The sequence below is a fragment of the Conger conger genome, chromosome 7, assembly GCF_963514075.1.
Source record: "Conger conger chromosome 7, fConCon1.1, whole genome shotgun sequence".
Lineage (NCBI taxonomy): Eukaryota > Metazoa > Chordata > Actinopteri > Anguilliformes > Congridae > Conger > Conger conger.
The window spans coordinates 4,305,144-4,326,513 of NC_083766.1; the positions used below are offsets into that span (position 1 = coordinate 4,305,144).

General features: G+C 52.5%; 1 protein-coding gene across 1 annotated transcript in view; it reads right to left on the reverse strand.

The window, feature by feature from the left end:
* rapgef6 (Rap guanine nucleotide exchange factor (GEF) 6) overlaps positions 1-21,370 on the reverse strand; it is a 119,009-nt gene that overhangs the window by 64,988 nt on the left and 32,651 nt on the right. The window contains exons 5-6 of the mRNA XM_061247671.1: positions 15,887-15,956; positions 12,157-12,297 (exon numbers count right to left, since the gene is read on the reverse strand). Coding sequence (XP_061103655.1) covers positions 12,157-12,297; positions 15,887-15,956 — 211 coding nt within the window. The remainder of the gene's footprint in view (positions 1-12,156; positions 12,298-15,886; positions 15,957-21,370) is intronic.

Here is a 21,370-nt window from a genome sequence, read left to right on the forward strand (position 1 = left end):
GAGTGAGTGAGTGAGTGAGTGAGTGAGTGAGTGAGTGAGTGAGTGAGTGTGTGAGTGTGTGTGTGTGTGTGTGTGTGAGAGAGAGAGAGAGAGGGTGCCAGGCAGAGCAGCACATGGCTGAACAGCAGCAGAGCCCATGCAGACAGCCCTCAGGGAGCAGGGGCTGATGGGATTACAGCATCACTTACTTTGGAGGACCATGGCTGCAGACAGTTGGCATAGCAACGGACCAGGAAAGCCATTTCCCAGGCAGGGGGAGGGAAAGTTTCCCTTTTCCGAACGCGGAGGGAAAAAGCCTCGGCAAAGCCGATGGGAGTGAGTTTCTCGCGCGGGAGTCACCCCTGGAGACCGCGGCACCAGTCCGCAGGGCGCATCCGAATCCCGGAGATCGGGAGAGAGAATTCCCAGCTGTCAATCACAGAAGAACACAGCCTCACCCCCCTCCACTCCTCTCCGTCTCAAACCCGCACGAGCCCCAAAAAACACAAACTAGCAGTCCGTACGGAGCGCTCCCATTACGTCATCCACGGCTGGAGGAGAGAGTCCTGGCGCTGGACGTTCCCGGGAGCGGGACAGCGCCTCCGGGTCGGGAAAGCCTCCGATTTGGAAAAGTTGTGGCCACGGGGTCGCGCCGAGGACCCGGGTCTGCGCCCCCCCCCCGGGATGTGCCGAAAGTCCGAGCGGACCACCTCATTGGCCACGGCGAAGGCGGACTCCACGGACACCGGTAACCTGGTAACCGGGCTGCTCCGAGTTTTCCTGGAAAGAGGCGAACTCCTCAGGCGTTCCCGTTCACCGCCCCCCCCCCCTCCTCCTCGCGGCTGACCCCCCCCCTGCCCCTGCCCCCCTCCCGGCTCGTAGCGCCCTGCGCGTCTCGCACCCCCGGCGGCGGCAGAGACGATGCGAACGCCTCGCTACGCTCCCGCGATCTCTGGGGCCACACAGCCTGCTACACTCACCAGCCGACGCTAACGCTAACGCACATCCCCGACCAGGAGCTCCGCACGATTGGACAGCCCTCCGCAAGGCGGAACAGCTAATATGGAGAGGGGGAGAGAGAGAGAGAGAGGGAGAGAGAGAGAGAGAGGGAGAGGGAGAGGGAGAGAGAGAGAGAGGAGCAGAAAAAGATGACATCACCTGTGTGGAGAGGGAGAGCCGTGCGCGGGAGGGAGGGAGGGAGGGAGGGAGGGAGAGAGAGAGGGAGAGAGGGATGGGTTTGCCAGGGAAGCTGCATTAGCACGATCGGCCGTCTGGCAGTTGGAGAGAACAGAGACGACGGAGAACCTTTATTGATCAAAAAACAACATAAACCCCAGAGTCCCCTGACCCCCGCCAGGAGAGGGGACAGGGCTAAGAGAAACACAATAATCAAACACTAATAGTAATAATAATACTGATGATGATACTAATTCAGAAGTAGAAGCCTCAGTCGGCTCGTGTTTCGTGGGCAGATGTTTCTCCGGCTGTCAGACCTAATGCAGGCAAATATGCAAATGTATTCATTCATTCCCACAATGCCTGGCACTGCAGCTCAACAGGAGCCTCTGCAGAAATGAGTGTGAAGTGTGTGTGTGTGCGCGTGAGTGTGTGTGTGTGTGTGTGAGACGGTGTCTGAGGGGAGAGGGATTGCAGGAGGATGACAGAAACACTCCTCTGTGACAATATCAGGCACAACAAAGAGGAGGAAACCTGGTCTGCTGGCTTCACACAGGCTGCAGTAAGATGGCACTGAACGCCTCTCCGATGCCCGAGAGCAGCCTTGTGACACACACAACACACCCAGCGTGTGGCGTGCGCGTGCCTCTGTCGAACGTCTCACAATCAAAGCATGCACAGGAGCGGGGAATTAAATCAACGGTTCCAGGCCCGTAAAATTGGAGCGCGTTAGGATTCGTAAGCCGGGAGGTTCTTTAACCTGCTCCCAGAAGGCGCGGGTCAGGGCCAGGCAGAATACGTGGGTCTCTGTGGGTCTCTGTGCGTCTCTGTGCGTCTCTGTGCGTCTCTGTGCGTCTCTGTGCGTCTCTGTGCGTCTCTGTGCGTCTCTGTGCGTCTCTGAGGGTCTCTGAGGGTCTCTGAGCGTCTCTGAGCGTCTCTGTGCGTCTCTGAGGGTCTCTGCGCGTCTCTGTCTCTGTGCGTCTCTGTGCGTCTCTCAGGGTCTCTGTGCGTCTCTGTCTCTGTGCGTCTCTGTCTCTGTGCGTCTCTGTGCGTCTCTGTCTCTGCGCGTCTCTGTGCGTCTCTGTCTCTGCGCGTCTCTGTGCGTCTCTGTGGGTCTCTGTGGGTCTCTGTGGGTCTCTGTGCGTCTCTGTGCGTCTCTGCGGGTCTCTGTGCGTCTCTGTGCGTCTCTGCGCGTCTCTGCGCGTCTCTGTGCGTCTCTGCGCGTCTCTGAGGGTCTCTGAGGGTCTCTGAGCGTCTCTGAGGGTCTCTGTGCGTCTCTGTGCGTCTCTGCGCGTCTCTGTGCGTCTCTGCGCGTCTCTGAGGGTCTCTGAGGGTCTCTGAGCGTCTCTGAGGGTCTCTGTGCGTCTCTGTGCGTCTCTGCGGGTCTCTGCGGGTCTCTGCGGGTCTCTGCGGGTCTCTGTGCGTCTCTGTGCGTCTCTGTGCGTCTCTGTGCGTCTCTGCGCGTCTCTGAGCTAACAGGGGCTTCTGCAGCAGTGCCGATGGAAGCCCAATCCCATTTCCTCCGCCGTTCACCCTCAAGTAAGGATGACATCATCCCGTTCACAGGCAGCCAATGGGAGGCGAGCACATGGAGCTCTCGGGAGAGTGTGTGTGTGTGTGTGTGTGTGTGTGTGAGTGCGCGCAGCTCAGACTGTCTCTGAAGCAGAGCACAGGCAGGAAAACGCCTCTCACTGCAACAAGACTTGAGATTTTTATTTATTTTTTCTCGTAGAAAATATTTGCAAGTTTGAACTTACGGTTTGCTTAGCAAGGGACATTTTGTTATTCCATCTGCAAATCTTGAGATGAGTGAATCTTTACGGTCATGTCTCACTGAGAGCATTACATTCTTATCTTGAAAAAAAAGAAGTAAATAGGATCTTAATATAAGACTAAAACACTAGCTATTTTTGGGGGTTCTGCACTGTGGTTAAGCTGCCTTGGCTCATATGGTGGAGAGGAGGGGGGGGGGGGGGCAGTGAGCAGTCTTCACTCTCAGCTGTCAGTCACAGGCTGGGGGAGGGGCAGGGGCACCCGTGAGGACGAGCTCCTCTCATCCCGAATTTAAGCGGTCAGCTGGGGGGCCGTAGGGAGGGCGGCCGGAGGGTCAGGAGGGTCTCCTGCAGCACTAGCGGCTTTAGCATAGCGAGCGGAGGCAGCACTAGCGGCTTTAGCATAGCGAGCGGAGGCAGCACTAGCGGCTTTAGCATAGCGAGCGGAGGCAGCACTAGCGGCTTTAGCATAGCGAGCGGAGGCAGCACTAGCGGCTTTAGCATAGCGAGCGGAGGTAGCACTAGCGGCTTTAGCATAGCGAGCGGAGGTAGCACTAGCGGCTTTAGCATAGCGAGCGGAGGTAGCACTAGCGGCTTTAGCATAGCGAGCGGAGGTAGCACTAGCGGCTTTAGCATAGCGAGCGGAGGCAGCACTAGCGGCTTTAGCATAGCGAGCGGAGGTAGCAATAGCGGCTTTAGCATAGCGAGCGGAGGTAGCACTAGCGGCTTTAGCACAGCGAGCGGAGGTAGCACTAGCGGCTTTAGCATAGTGAGCGGAGGTAGCACTAGCGGCTTTAGCATAGCGAGCAGAGGTAGCACTAGCAGGGTAAGGCAACACAGCCTGAAGCCTAGTGGTTAAAGTGTGTGACTAGGACCCAGAAGGTTGGTGGTTCAAGCCCCGGTGTAGCCACAATAAGATCCGCACAGCTGTTGGGCCCTTGAGCAAGGCCCATAACCCTGCATTGCTCCAGGGTGGATTATCCCTTGCTTAGTCTCATCAACCGTAAGTTGCTTTTGGATTGAGTGATGACACAGAAGTGTCTGTCTGAGACGGCTGAAGCCCAGAGACGTGGAGCAGGATGCACATCTGCCCTGCCCTGCCCTGCCCTGCCCTGCTCTGCCCTGCCCTGCTCTGCCCTATTCTGCCCTGCTCTGCCCTGCTCTGCTCTGCCCTGCCCTGCCCGTCTCGCTCGCTCGCCTTAGTTAATACACACTCCTTGGTACAGTGCTATGGCTCTGATGGTAGCGCATTAGCGCAGTAACAATGCGCTGGTTTCGGGGTGGAAGCCCGGGGGGACTACATCTTCTGAAACAATGTATGCGTTCATAATCCTGTTTGTCGCTTTGCATGAAAGCGGCTTATGAGAAGCATATGCAGTAATCCGGCGGCCCCTCCACTGCACGCTTGGCTGCGACAGCATTTCCTGTTCCTGTTTCCTGTGCAGCAGGGGGCCCCGTGCAGCAGACACTCAGAGTGGTGCCGGGGTTAGCGTGTCTCAGGTGCACGTTCGGCTTGTTGTTGTTATTCCTCCCCGCCCCTCCCCCCCGCTCAGGAATTCCTGTGTTTTCCCCGAGCTGCCCCCACCCTGTTCCTCTGGGGGGGGGGGGGGGGGGGGGGGGGCGAGGGCAGGCCCTGGAGGAGGGCGGGCCTGTTCTCGACGGGGGGGTGGAGACAGAGAGCTGGAACGCCCCCCCACCCTCCCGTAGCCTCGACGCGCCCCCCCGCCCCCCCGCCCCCCTCCGGGGCAGAGTGCTCCCAGAGGCTCCTGGAAGGCAGGCTGATTACAGCATCGCAGATCCATCTCGCTAAGTGGGATGAAAATATGAGCCGTCCCCCGAGGTGGGGGAGGGGGGGGGGCAGGTTGTCATCTCTGCTGCGATGATGTAATCCCATAAAATTAGCAACAGCAGCGGCAGCAGGGCCAGCAGCGGCCGGGCTAACAGCGTTTCGTTTCGGGCTGATGGGCCTTCTCCGGTCCCCCCGGGACCCTGGCCTCATCAGCCCCCGTCTCTCTCCCCCCTCTCTGAGGTCAGGGCACGGGACGGGACGGGGAGGGGGCCTGCAGAGGAGATTTCGGTCCACGTGTTCGCTCTCCCCCTGTTGGCGCATTGCCGACGGCGGCCGCGGGCGAAGGCTCATTGTCGTAGTGCTCATGGCTGAAATGGGGCCAAAATGGCGGGACGTTGATTGCGGGGTTTAAAGACGGGGCAGTGACCGGCCCTTCAACTTTCAGTGCAGTGATGTCACGAGCGTCCACGGCAGCCGAAACGTAACAGTAGCCGAAACGCAACAGTAGCCGAAACGCAACAGTAGCCGAAACGCAACAGTAGCCGAAACGCAACAGCAGCTAAACGCAACAGTAGCCGAAACGCAACAGTAGCCGAAACGCAACAGCAGCTAAACGCAACAGTAGCCGAAACGCAACAGTAGCCGAAACGCAACAGTAGCCGAAACGCAATGGCAGGGAAACGCAACAGCAGCTAAACGCAACGGCAGCTAAACGCAACGGCAGCTAAACGCAACGGCAGCTAAACGCAACGGCAGCTAAACGCAACGGCAGCTAAACGCAACGGCAGCTAAACGCAACGGCAGCCAAAACGCAATGGCAGGGAAACGCAACGGCAGGGAAACGCAACGGCAACCGAAATGCAACAGCAGCCGAAATGCAACGGCAGGGAAACGCAACGGCAACCGAAACGCAACGGCAGCCAAAACGCAACGGCAGCCAAAACGCAACGGCAGGGAAATGCAATGGCAGGGAAACGCAACGGCAACCGAAATGCAACAGCAGCCGAAATGCAACAGCAGCCGAAATGCAACAGCAGCCGAAATGCAACAGCAGCTAAACGCAACGGCAGCTAAACGCAACGGCAGCCGAAACGCAACGGCAGGGAAACGCAACGGCAGGGAAACGCAACGGCAGGGAAACGCAACGGCAGGGAAATGCAATGGCAGGGAAACGCAACGGCAACCGAAATGCAACAGCAGCCGAAATGCAACAGCAGCCGAAATGCAACAGCAGCTAAACGCAACGGCAGGGAAACGCAACGGCAGGGAAACGCAACGGCAGGGAAACGCAACGGCAGGGAAACGCAACGGCAACCGAAACCGAGGCCGGGGGCGGCAGAGCAGACGTCTTGCAGACGGACGGGAAGCAGGAAGTGCTTCACCGCAGACTGCTGACTGCAGCGAGCGTGTCGAGGCCTACTTCCTGCCCCGGCCTGTCCTCTCTGCGCAGGGCCGAGACTCAATGAACACCTCCTCCGCTCTCCTGCCCCGGCCTGTCCTCTCTGCGCAGGGCCGAGACTCAATGAACACCTCCTCCGCTCTCCTTCCACAGCCACAAAAACAACTCCGTTTCAATTCTGGATATAAAACAACTCCGTTTCAATTCTGGATATAAAACAGCCCGTTTTAGATGCCATGCATACAGGTTTCTAGCCATGGCTAATTTGCAACCCTTTTTGCAAAGGCTTTTTTAAATAAATTTTTTTTTAAAGTTTATATATAATGTTGTTACCGTTTTATAATGCTTTGTCTCATGCCTAACAACCCCCCAGCAGCTGTGACTGTATTCATGATAAAGAATAGCCTATGGTGCTGAATTGCTCAGATATAAGCCCACTCCAAGCAGCTCTCCGTTTGAGTAGGCACATGCTGGAGGAGCGTCACATATCTTCTGTCTGCGTTCTGCAAAAGTCACCAAAATGACCATGATGCATTTCTGCTTTCTTAAGGCACCATCTTCCCTTCGTTATCAGCAGTTTCCCCATGGTTTGTGGTGCATTTGCATGATTCAGGAATTAAACGGCGTAGAAATCCGCCTGTGGTCCTCACTCTGTGGTCCTCACTGCATGTTTAATCAGACCTGTCAGCAACGGTGTTCATGCGCCGCGTGTGAGTGTGTGTGTGTGTGTGTGTGTGTGCGTGTGCGTGTGCGCGTGCGCGTGAGCGTGAGCGTGTGCGTGCGCGTGAGCGTGAGTGCGTGTGCGTGTGCGTGTGCGTGTGCGTGCGCGCGCGCGCGCGTGCGCGTGTGTGTAGTGTGTGTGCGTGTGCGTGTGCGTAGTGTGTGTGAGTGTGCGTGTGCGTGTGCGTGTGCGTGTGAGTGTGTGTGTGTGTGTGCGTGTGCGTGTGCGTGTGTGTGTGTAGTGTGTGTGTGTGTGTGTGTGTGTGTGTGTAGTGTGTGTGCGTGTGCGTGTGCGTAGTGTGTGTGTGTGTGTGTGTGTGTGTGTGTGAGAGAGTGAGTGTGTGTGTGTGTGTGTGTGTGTCTCTGACCCATTTCTGCTCCTCACAGCTGCAGGGTCACGGTGCAGCACCAGATCAACATCCTCACACTTAATGAATTAAAAGGGCCGACATTTAACAAGGATTATCTGCCTGATGAGTCAGTCCCTCTCTGTCTCTCTAATCACAGCGTTACATCGCAAACCCCCTTTTACACAGAGCCGTCCATCCATCCATCTCTGTCAGTGTCAGCCTCAGCTACGGACAGGTTTGAAGGGTCAAATCAAATCACAACTGAAATCTGCTCTCTCTCAGCTTTAGAGACCCTCTCGAGCAGGGCAGAAACAGCTCTCCACCTGCACAGCCCTGCCCTTACAGGTGTGATTAGAATGAGGTCGGAGTAGCCACCTGAGCGGCTAACCTGCGTGGCTAACCCGCTCCTGCTGGGTACTTCCAGCCCCTATAGAGGCTCAATCTGCTACGCTGAGGCTGGCAGAGAGCTGCATTACGGTGACAGGGGTGCAAATTAACCCACGCATATCTGCCCATCAAACCACCATCAGCCCACAAGAGCAGTCTACAGCATCGACAGGCTGCCTACACCAGGGCTGCCCAACCCTGGTTCCGGAGATCTACCATCCCGTAGGTTTTTCACTCCAGCAGATGTTTAGTAGAATCATCTGAAATCAAAAAACCTACCGGATGAAAGAGGTTAAGGAGCAGGCCTGGACAGCCCTCATCGACAGACACGGACCTTGAGGTCAGTCTAAAAAGTGACGCGTACGTTGACATCAAAAAGCCAGACATACAAACAGGTGACGTCATCAGGTCTGCCCCTGCACCTTCAATTCACCTCAAGTCAACTACATTAGCAGAGTGCATTTTACAGAGACACCGTCACAAACACACTTTACAGTACACTTTAAACCTCCCTGATGGGAGGAAGGCTATAGAGGGGAGCCCATCCTCCGCGGGCCAGCCCAGTGCCATAAAGACAGAACGAACGGTAACACAAATGTAGTGAGGCATTTAACAGAGCAGGAATAAAATGACTGGGGCAGGTTCTGTCAGATGCAGTCAAACTAGCAGGTAAAATAGGCAGAGCAAGCAGAGAGGTGTGTTGTAACGTGATATGCGTATGCTAGGGGCAGAAGGTACCAGAACTGACTGGAAGGTTGGTGGTTCAAGGCCCAGTGTAGCCACAGTAAGATCAGTACAGCTGTTGGGCCCTTGAGCAAAGCCCTTAACAGCACATTGCTACAGGGGGGATTGGTCCCTGCTTAGTCTCATCAACTGTAAGTCGCTTTGGATAAAAGCATCAGCTAATGTAATGTGTGCTCTGTGCAGGCCTACCATAACGTTGGGGTGCCTTGTCAATCTGTCGCTGACGTTGTTGTTAGTCGTCTAGGTAGCCATTTGATGATTGTCGTATGGCACATGATGGGATTTTCCAGAAGGACAACAAACACATGAATCAATCAATTCAGAGGGAGAGGGTGGCGTATATCATAGCTCATGCCAGTTACTCGTCTGACTGGCAGGTAAAAATACAAGTTGCACCGTACTGGCGTTTTCCGAACTAAATACGGACTAGCTTATGCTCACGGCCGACTGTGAAAAGCCCTGTTGGTCTCACCACCGTTAGAGGCTCATTATATAATTAGCCAGGCATCTGGCAAACCTCAGGGCAGCGGCTCGGAAACAGGCCCGAGAACTAGGGCCTGGCGTCGCAGCGCGCTAACGCTAACCCACGCTAACCTACATCAGCTCATCACTGCCAACTGCCACCCATTTTATGCTCCATGCTAGCTGGAGCCAACCCACGCTAACACACATGAGCATGTTGCATGTGAACTGCCGCGAACACACATCAGTTCACCATCCGCTCTGCTGCGCTAAAGGGTGGGCGCAGAGCATATGATTTTCTCACGGGTTATGACGACGGGGATCTCGGGCGGCCTCCCACGCTTTGTTTTTTAGGAAACAGATGATAGCTTAGACTACACAGGCTCCCGGCAAGTCAAAAAAATAAAAATAAATCGGGAGCCCGCAAGCCCGTCAGATCAGAACGTCTTGAGTCTGATCTCACCTCCAGTGAGGTTTTTTCTTATGACTTGGACCTGATATGAAAATAACAATTGGCAGCCCGCAACTAACCCATGCTAATCCACATTAACACGCTGCCTGACGTCACATGCTAACATGAGCTAACCCATGCTAATCCACATTAACTCGCTGCCTGACGTCATGTGCTAACATGAGCTAACCCATGCTAATCCACATTAGCTCGCTGCCTGACGTCATGTGCTAACATGAGCTAACCCATGCTAATCCACATTAACACGCTGCCTGACGTCATGTGCTAACATGAGCTAACCCATGCTAATCCACATTAGCTCGCTGCCTGACGTCATGTGCTAACATGAGCTAACCCATGCTAATCCACATTAGCTTGCTGCCTGACGTCATGTGCTAACATGAGCTAACCCATGCTAATCCACATTAACACGCTGCCTGACGTCACGTGCCAACATGAGCTAACCCATGCTAATCCACATTAACTCACTGCCTGACGTCATGAGCTAACCCATGCTAATCCACATTAACTCACTGCCTGACGTCACATGCTAACTAGCCAGTGATAGATCTGGTGCACGGGCCACCACCTGCTGTGTCATGTATGTCGGCCAGCACAACACAACTTAAACTTCACGAAGAACAAGCGTCCATGGACCTGCACTACAAACGCACCCCCGTAGACTACATTTCCCAGAAAGCACTGCTACAGAAGGGCTGACACGGATGCCTGGGATCACCCCCTCTTTCTACTCTGGTCTGGAGGTTAAAGCTGATCCTTAAACTTCTACGGCAGGGATCATCAACTCTGGCCCTGGTTCTTTTTTCTCCTGGGTAATCAGTGCTACTGATTGGCCAGACTGTCTTCACACCTGACTCCCAGGTACAGAGAGGGTGGAAAAACAGCAGTTCTCAGCCCTCGAGGACCATGAGCTGCTGATCCCTGCTTTAAGGCGCGAGGTCACAAATACGTGATTAGAATGTTCATAACCAAACATTCTAATGCTGACGTCACTATCACTACTGAGTTCTAGAACACCAAATTAGAATGTTGGGGAAAAAAAAAAAATGTAAAAAAATAAAAAACATTCCAAAAAAAACAACTGAGGCCGTGTGTCGTGCAGTTATTCACAGAGAACAATAACGGACTCCAGCACCTCCTCAACAACGTTTCCCCACACACCTGCATATCCGAGCAGCCGGCGTAAACCCCCAGGGCACACAGAGAGAGAGAGAGAGAAAGAGAAAGAGAGAGAGAGAGAGAGAGAGAGAGAGAGACGAAAGAGAGAGAGATGCGGTGTCAGACCGAAAGGAGTGCGAAACGTTACAGGGAGGTCACAGCTCAACCTCGCAGCCTGACGATTGCCAACGAGCACAGAACACATCTGCCTTCACACACCGCCAGTGACCACGTCTGGGGCATGCAGATTACAGCCGGAGCAACTGAAACGCTCACGGCTGATAGCAGGGAAGTGTGTGAAATTAGTAATGTGGACACCCCCGCCCCCTCCCCCCCGGCTGGTTTGACACACGTTTGACTTTCCCAGCGACACGCTAAGCTAAAGCCACGCTGGGGGGTCCATTTAAACACGGAGAGGGGAAGTACACAAACGCCCCGCTTTCCCGCAGAAAACGCTTCATTTCCATCCCATAACTCTGAGGTAACTCGCACACAAACGCGGACGGAAACAACAGTGAAGTCACCGCTCTGAAAAGTCCAGCCTACGCGTGTCAGCACGGCTTTCATAGCAGGAAAGTGTAGGAACGGCAGATTTCTCTTTGCTATTTGGGCTTATTGGGACCTGATAAGTATAAAAATCTTTTGACATGATGTAGTTTTTGAGAAAAATGATGTCCACATATGTGGCCTCTCGGTCTTAAGAATTAAGTATTATGGTTGTACAGCCCAAAATGTGGAGTCTTAGGAGGTTAAACCAACCAAACGCCCTCTGTCCCCCCTGAACGCTGCCACCGGCCCCTGCCCCCCCCCCCTTCAGCCAACTGACAGGCTCCGTCTCTCGGCAACAGGGCATAAACCTTCCTGCAGAACCCCTGGCAGCCGACTCAAACCCAGCTAGCGCTGACAGCTAGCGCTACGCTCCACAGAGCACACAGTTCTACTGGAGCCTGCAGGGGCACGGCTGTCCAGCACTCTGATGAACAGGGTCACACCGGGGTCTTACTGAGAGGGAGAGAGGGAGGGAGGGAGGGAGAGGGAGAGAGGGAGGGAGGGAGGGAGAGAGAGGGAGAGAAGGAGAGGGAGAGAGAGAGACACAGAGACACAGGGAGATTGAGGGAGACATGGAGACAGACAGGGAGAGATGGAGAGAGGGAGACAGAGACACAGGGAGATAGAGGGAGAGAAGGAGAGAAAGAGGAGGGAGAGACAGGGAGACAGAGAGGGAGAGAGGGAGAGAAGGAGAGGGAGAGAGACACAGAGACACAGGGAGATTGAGGGAGAGAAAGAGGAGGGAGAGACATGGAGACAGACAGGGAGAGATGGAGAGAGGGAGACACAGAGACACAGGGAGATAGAGGGAGAGACAGAGGAGGCAGAGACAGAGACACAGGGCGGTAGAGGCAGAGACAGAGACAGGGCGGTAGAGGGAGAGACAGAGACACAGACAGACACAGGGAGAGACAGAGGAGGCAGAGACAGAGACACAGGGCGGTAGAGGTAGAGACAGAGGAGGGAGAGACAGAGACACAGGGCAGTAGAGGCAGAGACAGAGACAGGGCGGTAGAGGGAGAGACAGAGACACAGACAGACACAGGGAGAGACAGAGGAGACACAGGGAGAGACAGAGACAGGGCAGTAGAGGCAGAGACAGAGACACAGGGCGGTAGAGGGAGAGACAGAGGAGGGAGAGACAGAGGAGGCAGAGACAGAGGAGGGAGAGACAGAGACAGGACGGCAGTGTAACTCACGCTCAGCGCTGTGGGGCCGTGTGTGTCGGTGATGAGCTCTCTCTCCCCGCGGTGGTTGACTTTGTGAAAGCGTCGGCGTGAACGCCTGTGGGGAGCGTCTCGGTGCAGACCCAGGTCTCCGCCCTCCTGGCTGTTCTCCACCTGGAACACACGGGTTTCGGGGGGCGGGTTAGCGTTTCGGGGGTCCCGGGTAAGCTCCTGTAGGTCCCGGGTAAGGTCCTGGGGCTCCTGGCTAAGCTCCTGTGGGTCCTGGCCATGGTTCTGGGGCTCCTGAGAGACGTTCTGGGGCTCTGGAATGACGTTCTGGGGGTCCTGGGTGAAGTTGTGGGGGTCCTGGTTGAACATCCAGTTCCTCCACACCAGGGAGAGCCGGTGCAGCCGGTGCAGACTCATGGGGGAGGGGGGTAACCGTGGCTACGGGGTCACGCTCTCTGTCTCCGGGGCGCCCGTGACTCTCCGCGGAGCGCTCAAACTCAGACTGCGCTCCTGCAGACGGCACGGGGGCCGCGGCATCCGGCAGGAAGCCGAGAACGCAGGCGCGTCCGCTCCCCGCGCTGAGCAGGTCCGCCCATACAACTCAGCCTGTTATTGTTTTCACAATCTTGCATAACCCTGCCAAACACAACGGCCGCCGCCTAACTCGGAATAACAGAGACGCACAGCGAATGAAAGCCACTAAAGCCATCTCTTTCGCTCAAGTCTGAGAACGGACACCGCTGTCGAACAAGCGTTTACAATGAGCTTTTATCAACTCATTTTAATCTGGCATAACTCAACACAACTTCTTTCTAACTCTGAATAATAACAACAATAAACCGTGAAGTAAGCTATGTTTTCATACTGAAGTCGGTTCTTTCGATTCAAACAATGTGTATAAACTTTTGAAACTAACACCAGTGACAATGTGTATAAACTTTTTAAACTCGCTACTGACAAACAACTGCTAACAACATATGCAATTTGAATTTTGATGAGTTAATAGCAGAACAGGAAGCAAAGTGTGTAGTCTGCATGTGTGTGCGTGTTTGTGTTCGAGGGAGTGCGCTTTCGCTGGTGAAACATGCTGCAGTTGTTGAATTCGTCTGCTCCTTAGTGACAGGCAGTCATGCTACTGCTCTAGCCCCGCCCCCCCCGCAGGAGTGACCTCAGAGGTGCGGCGGGCTCAGGATGAACGTGATTGGAGGAGAGGAACTGGGGCGGGAACAGGGCGAGAGAGGAGTGAACAGAAACATCTGCACATGTGAGGTCCCTGCCAGACTTGGAGAAACCGCGAGGGAGGGAGAGATGACGCACGCAGGATCAGACAGTTCTGCTGCCATTACTGACAACACACACCACACAACTGTGTGCTCCTGACGTGCTCTCACACACTCTCACTCACACTCTCTCACACTCTCTCACACTCTCTCACACTCTCTCACACTCTCTCACACTCTCTCACACTCTCTCACACTCTCTCACTCTCTCACACACACACTCACACACACTCACACACACTCACACACACTCACACACACTCACACACACTCACACACACTCACACACACTCACACACACTCACACACACTCACACACTCACACACTCACACACTCACACACTCACACACTCACACACTCACACACTCACACTCACACACTCTCTCACTCCCACACTCCCACACCACTCACACACCACTCACACACACTCACACACACACACCCCAGACTGGCTGTATGTGTATCAGATAAACCACCACGTGACTAGACTGCCTTCAGCACATCACCCACGCGTACACCTGCGGACAGACTGACACAATTCAGTGTCACTTTTACCCACGATGCAACAGCTGCACCCAGCACCCAGATCAGCCCTGTAAATGGTCTACAGGGTGGGCTCGTGGTGGGGGTTCAACTGGAGACTAGAGTCGCTGGCTCAAGCCCATGGCATGCAGGGATGCCGACCTGAATCAAGATACAAGGAGTTGGGTCCCTTATTAAAAAATAAAAACATGCCATGTCAGCAAGGCCCTTATCACAAAAACTGCTCCAGGGGCGAAACTGTTCTCCGTCTCTCACCCGACATTTCACCCTGGGCGTCCTTTCACAAGGGATCAGCGGATCTCCCCAGGTTAGATAAAGGATTAAATTAAAGAACCGTCTCCTGACTGCCTCACTGTGTGTTAAACGCGGGGAGGTTTGGAGGCGCCAGGTCCTGGGTGAGACGCCATCTGCCCACTACAGTCTCTCCCGCTTCAGGAGACGACGCACGCCGTACCGCCAAACACGCCGTACCGCCAAACACGCTGGGCTCAGGCACGCGGCTCACAGACAGAGCCAACTGGCGGGCGACCCCCTAACCTCTCTACAGAAACAGTAATTACGCCCCCTTAATTACCCAGCCTTCAATTAGCTAATGGGACTCAACGGGGGGCCATTTTAACAACAATGGCACCACCTCAGGCCCCGCACAGAGACGGCTCGTTTGCATAAGTTAATGACGGTCTGTCAAACGCGCCAGGCTGGCGGTGAGAGCACACGTTTTATCGCCCGTGTAGCACGCTGCATAACCGTTATCTTTTCAAACCAATTTTGGGAAATGTGTTTTTCCACATCTACGAGAGCCACACGAGGCGTCACTCAGACACAATGGATTTATGAAGTGGAAAAGCAGGCAATTAACCCTGCAATATGAGATCAGAACGTTCTTTACCGAGCATTCTAACGCTGATGTCACAATCACTGCTGGTGGCAATTGAAAGCAAGTTCTAGAACACTGACATGGAAACATTCCCCCCAAAAAAAAACTAAATCACACGCTTCATAGAGTTCACTGGGTGTGTGAATGGGCGAATGAGAAGCATCAATTGTACAGCGCTTTTGGATAAATACTCTGCTCTATAAATGCAGACCATTTACCACTTGGCCCGGGGACCTTGAGTTGGACTTGAGGTAAGGTGACTGACTTGGGAACTGGAGACTTGGGACTTGTAGTTAAGTGACTGGACTACAAAACTGGTCAGGGTGCAGTATCCGTACCCCGTGCCTTGTGCCACTCACACGCGCTCACATCCGCAGGTCTCTCACACACACACACACACACACACCCACAACACACACACACAGCGCAGGTCTCTCTCACACACACACACACACACACACCCACAACACACACACAGCGCAGGTCTCACACACACACACAGCGCAGGTGTCTCTCTCACACACACACACACACACACACACACACACACACACACACACACACACAGCGCAGGTCTCACACTCACACTCACACTCACACTCACACTCACACTCACACTCACACTCACACTCACACTCACACTCACACTCACACTCACACTCACACACACACACACACACACCACACACACACACACACACACACACACAGTGCAGGTCTCACACACACACACACACCGCAGGTGTCTCTCTCACTCTCACACACACACACACACACACACACACACACACACACACACACAGCGCAGGTCTCTCTCTCACACTCACACTCACACTCACACTCACACTCACACTCACACTCACACTCACACTCACACTCACACTCACACTCACACTCACACAGCGCAGGTCTCTCTCACACACACACACACACTCTCTCACACACTCTCTCACACACACACACACACACACACACACACACACACACACACACACACACACACACACACACACACACACACACACACACACACACAGCGCAGGTCTCACTCACCACGATCATCTCGGACGGCTCCAGGGTGATGCACTCACAGCCTCTTCTGCCTCCCAACTGCTTCCCAAAGCTGCGGAGAACAGGAGAGGGGCGGCCATTTTACACACCCGTTTACAGTAAGAGCATTCTTAATTACACATATTACTGCGGAGAACAGGAGAGGGGCAGCCATTTTATACACCCGTTTACAGTAAGAGCATTCTCAATTACACACATTACTGCGGAGAACAGGAGAGGGGCAGCCATTTTATACACCCGTTTACAGTAAGAGCATTCTCAATTACACACATTACTGTAGAGAACAGGAGAGAGGCGGCCATTTTACACACCCGTTTACAGTAAGAGCATTCTCAATTACACATATTACTGTAGAGAACAGGACAGAGGCGGCCATTTGCCATTTTACACACCTGTTTACAGTAAGAGCATTCTCAAATATGCAAATTACTGGAGAGAAAATATAAGAGACTGCTATACTGGAGAGAGAGCATAAAAGATGGCCTTTTTGAACATATGCGTTTTCCGAATTATACATATTACTGTAGAGAGCACAGCAGAGACGCCCTGTTTTAAGCAAACACAGCACATCTCATGCAGATCTGCAACACAACGCACAGTAAACAGAGATAACATCAGAAAAGAAAAAGATCTGTGTTCTGGACACGCTTTCTGAATGACACGCATCACTGCCCGTGGTTTTAAGGGTCAGTGTTTTCACACACAGCCGTCCCGATGGACAGACCATTACAGGGGCAGGACAGCACACAGCCAACACTTGACAGCAGCACAGACTTAATGCGTTTCGTCCACCGTGCTTAACAATCTCTCGGTTGTAATCACTGGACACACATAAGACTTTATGGATCTGTTCTGGCCTTTGTTTATTAATTTGCTGTAATTCAATTCCTGTTGATCTCATTATGCTTGATTCTAACATACGGGGGGGGGGGGTGAGAGAGAAAGGACAGCAGGCTATCAGAACAGGGACCCACAGACTGCGCAAATTCGCTGGTTCAACAGAGCGCACCAGCCAATCACGAGGTTCTGAAACTAGCCCTTTAAGATCACAAACTTGTGTTCTTAATTGAACATTCTAATGCTGATGTCACAGTCAGTACTGGAGTTCTAGAACACTGACTTAGAATTTTGAGTAAAAAATTAAAAAAAATTAAAAAAAATGTTAATATTCTCAGGCGGATTTGCTTTGCCCTCAAACTAATTCAGTCATAGTTTTATGGATTGATTGGTAATGTCCAGGCAGTAAAGAAAATAATCTGATTTAAAAAGCAAACATGACAATTTAGAGAGAAATCCTTTCATGTGACACGACAGCGATTCGTCAAGGAGCTGACTCCTGCAGATTAAGGAGTGGGTCTGACCTTTGTTCCAGAAGGTAAACACGTTCAGTGAATTTGTTCATACGTTCACATTAGAACTGAAAAAACAGCACAGTCAGCTCACCAATGTCCCGTCCAGATCACAAGATCATCCGTTCTGGGGCGGTGCTTGAATATTCATATTTTAAAATTGTTCCGCCTCGATGCATATCCAGCATATCCAGTTTGGTCGCATACAAGTCGAGACAGACTACAATCTGACGACAGGTTCCAGACACGGTTTGCAATTGACTTGTATTATGACATGCTCATCTTGTCCATTTCCCCGACCATCTTTGGCTGGGCGGAGCTGGTGGAAGTGTCAGTGGGTGTTGACCTTTAATGAGCCGTAATGGCGGCCGTCCCTGGCGCCCGGCTCCTGAGCGCGGCTACATAAGGTCATGTTCAACCTGGACAAGGGTCCATCAATTCATACGGCTCTCAAGAGCCCCAACAAGGACAGAGCCGAGGTGTGCGTTTGTGTGTGCGCGTGTGTGTGTGTGTGTGTGTGTGTGTGTGTGTGGGTGCGAGAGTGCGTGTGTGTGTGTCTTAGAGAGTTTGTGTGAGAGTGAGTGAGTCCGCGTGAGAGAGAGTATTTGTGTGTGCGTGTGTGTGTGCGTGTGCGTGTGAGACTGTGTGTGTTACTACTGAGGCCTTGTACTCTCATATTTAATTCACTTTTAATCTTCACTTTAAAACAGGAAAGAAATCTCAACTAACAGATTCTGCAAAAAAATAAAAAAACATAAAAAATAAACAGCCCAGCTCTAATTAGAGCTCAGCAGACTCAGAGAGAAGGCACTTTTAATCAGGCACACAGGAGGACAACTAACATAGCCCATGCCTCAGAAACCAGAGGACTAACCGATGGATGGAGAAATGAATGAATGAATGAATGAAAGAATGGAAAAATAATAATCACATAACTGGCTATTTAACCCTGACATGGACATGAGGGGAGACCTGAGGAAGGGGGAAATCGGTGAAGAGGAAATTCTGTGAGTATAAAAGGGGAAAGCGTATTTCTGTCACCGTTCAGATTTAACCACACCAGAACACCCTGCACATGCTTTCCATTGGACACAGGAAACACATTCATTCATCAGAACGGAGAACACCCCTCCCAAAAAAAGGAAGTTAATTCACAACCGTTTAAAGACGACATTTCTGCAATAGCCCTGGACAGTCAGGAAGCCAGGGGACTGTTGCCCAACAGACCGCAACACAACGCTTTCCTGCACGCGTCTCCACGGTGACCTGGACCCAAACGCCATCAGGTCAAGCCATCCTGGCCCAATGCCCTTTTCCCTTCTCACTGAGACCAAAGGCTGCAGGTCACACACACGGGTTCTCACAGTTCACCACTTCATTCTGAACGCAAATGTGAAAATGTTTTTGTGTTTTATTTCCCACAATATATTAAATTACATGTAGCTGATGCTTTTCATCCAAAGTGACTTACAGTTTAGACGAAGCAAGGGGCCAATGCCCCTGGAGTAATGTGGGGTTAAGGGCCTTGCTCAAGGGCCCAATAGCCACACTGATCTTATTGTGCTACACCGGGGATTGAACCCCAACCTTCCAGCCCCAGTCATGCACCTTAGCAACTAGGCTATGGGCTGCTCGCTATATATGATTTTGATATATGATGATATATGCGTTTCCTGAAGTGTTGTCATCTATTCGTCCACCTATACGCGCACACGCACGCACACACACACCACATTCATATCCATACACACACACACACACACACCACACACACACACACACACACACACACACACACACACACACACACACACACACACACACACACACACACACACACACACACACACAGTGATCTGCAGAATGTGTGTCTTTCACAACACTGGACTGTTGAAGGAAATTAACAAGGTTTCATTTTCAGAAGAGCGGAATTTCACAGGTGTCAAAACATGCAGCGTTCAATTTATATAATATTTCAGGGATGCACTCTGGGGAGAAAATTACCCTCATCACCACGGGAAGGAAAACAACAAACTACACGACCCAAAGAGGTGCAACTGTTTCCACGACAACAGAGCGACCGAAACACTTTCCCCCTAAAGCTGGAGAGGCGGTGAGAGTCACAACGCCATCTGCGATCCACAATGCAGCATTCACGTACAGAGCCACGTGGAAGTCCTCTGTCGCACACACTCACACACTCACACACTCACACACTCACACACTCACACACTCTCACACTCTCACACTCTCACACTCTCACACTCTCACACACACACACACACACACACACACACACACACACACACACACACACACACACACACACACACACACACACCACAGTCCCTCAGACTCGGGCAGACGTCGGTCTGGATACGGGATTTGCCCGTTGGCGTCACACAACGCGTGAGTGTCAGTGCACACAGGCTCTCAGAAAACAGGAAGTGGTTGGAGTGAGTTCTTCAAACAAGAACGGCGTGTCTGAGAATGCTGGAGCCACAATAAACAGCAGAACCTTTCAGAGTGACTGTCACTTTAATGCCAACATTCAGCCTAATACAGACACAGTCATCCTCACGAGCTACATTAGTCACTGTGCATCGACATAATGTTTATCAACATAGTCTTGTTCAGTTAGCAGGTATTCAGCAGCCAGGTACCTAGCAAGATGCGGAGCACAGTGTTGGTTTGCTGGTAAAGATGTTTCCCAGCGTAGCCGTTTAGCCCCTGCTCCTGCAGACGAATGGCAGACGCTCTTCTCCAGAGCGACGTACAGCAAAGCGCATACCCATAACCAGGGACGAGAGCACAGAAAACCCGAGAGCAAGTACAGCTTCAAGTGCAACAAAGACAAGCACTTGGGCCTCATAGATTAATCTGACAATGGATTACATCCATAAAACCGTTTTCGTACAACACACCGCTAAAGAAAGATACACATGACACAAGATAAGAGCCCAACTTGGGCCGCGCTTCACGAACAGTCTAACGGTGAGCGGCTGCACTAGAGAACGTGTGTCTGCAATCGAGACCAAACTACTGGACGCACAAATCACACCTCAGGCCAGATCCATATCGCAGCTTAACCATCAGCGCTTCTGCATGCGACCATGTCAACGTGAGACAACCGGTCTGAAGCAATGGCTCATGGGAGCCGTGAATCTACCAGGCTGCAACCAACTAATCTACAAGACCAAAGGGCACACAATAGGGCTGGCTGTCAGATAGAGCCATGGTCTTATCAGCTGCTCGATGTATATGTGGTTGGGTAGAGACGGCTACAAAACGGACTGCAGCCCCAGCAGTCCTGAATCATTACAGACACATCCTCCACGGCCGATATTTCTTTCCCAGTCATTTCAGTTGGCAGGGCTATGCTGGAAAGTATTGACTTCAGATACCTCATTCAGCCACGGACCCAACCATGTTTGCACACTGGACGCAGGACACAGTAATTCTGATCAATGAATCAATCTCTTCGAATGCCGTGGTAACGCACTGAAAAGACTTTCAGGCAGCGCAGAAACACCGCGCTTTCTCTGTGGCAATCTCGTTCTCATCGAAGAAAAACGAAATCAGCACATCAAAGCCGTGAGGTTTTTTTTTTTTTTTTTTAAAGAGCATCTTCCAAAATGAGTTTCAGAGAGAGCGATATCAAAATGCCTACACATCTAAAAGGATGCACGCAGGAGTTTCCAGCTCATGAAATATTTAGCCCAGCACATTTGTAAGCTTGGCACAACCGTGTCAGGTATATAAGTAGTAAACTTTCTCAGGCGCGGACTGGCTGATTGAAAAGGGAGGGAGGAGGAGGGGGGGGACCCAGGTCTACTACCCGAGACTGCAGAGGAGAGCAAAAAAACCACAGGCCTGTCATACACCTCATACACACACACACACACACACACACACACACACACACACACACACACACACACACACACACACACACACACGCACATCCTTCAGAAAGTGAAGCAAGCAGCACGTCCGTACGCAAGGCAGACCACCACCCGAGCGTCTATAACACGCCACAGAAAGGCACTGCAGTCACACAAGGCCTTCCCCATCGGGCAGGCACCACGACTGACAGCTGCCACACAGCACCATCTCT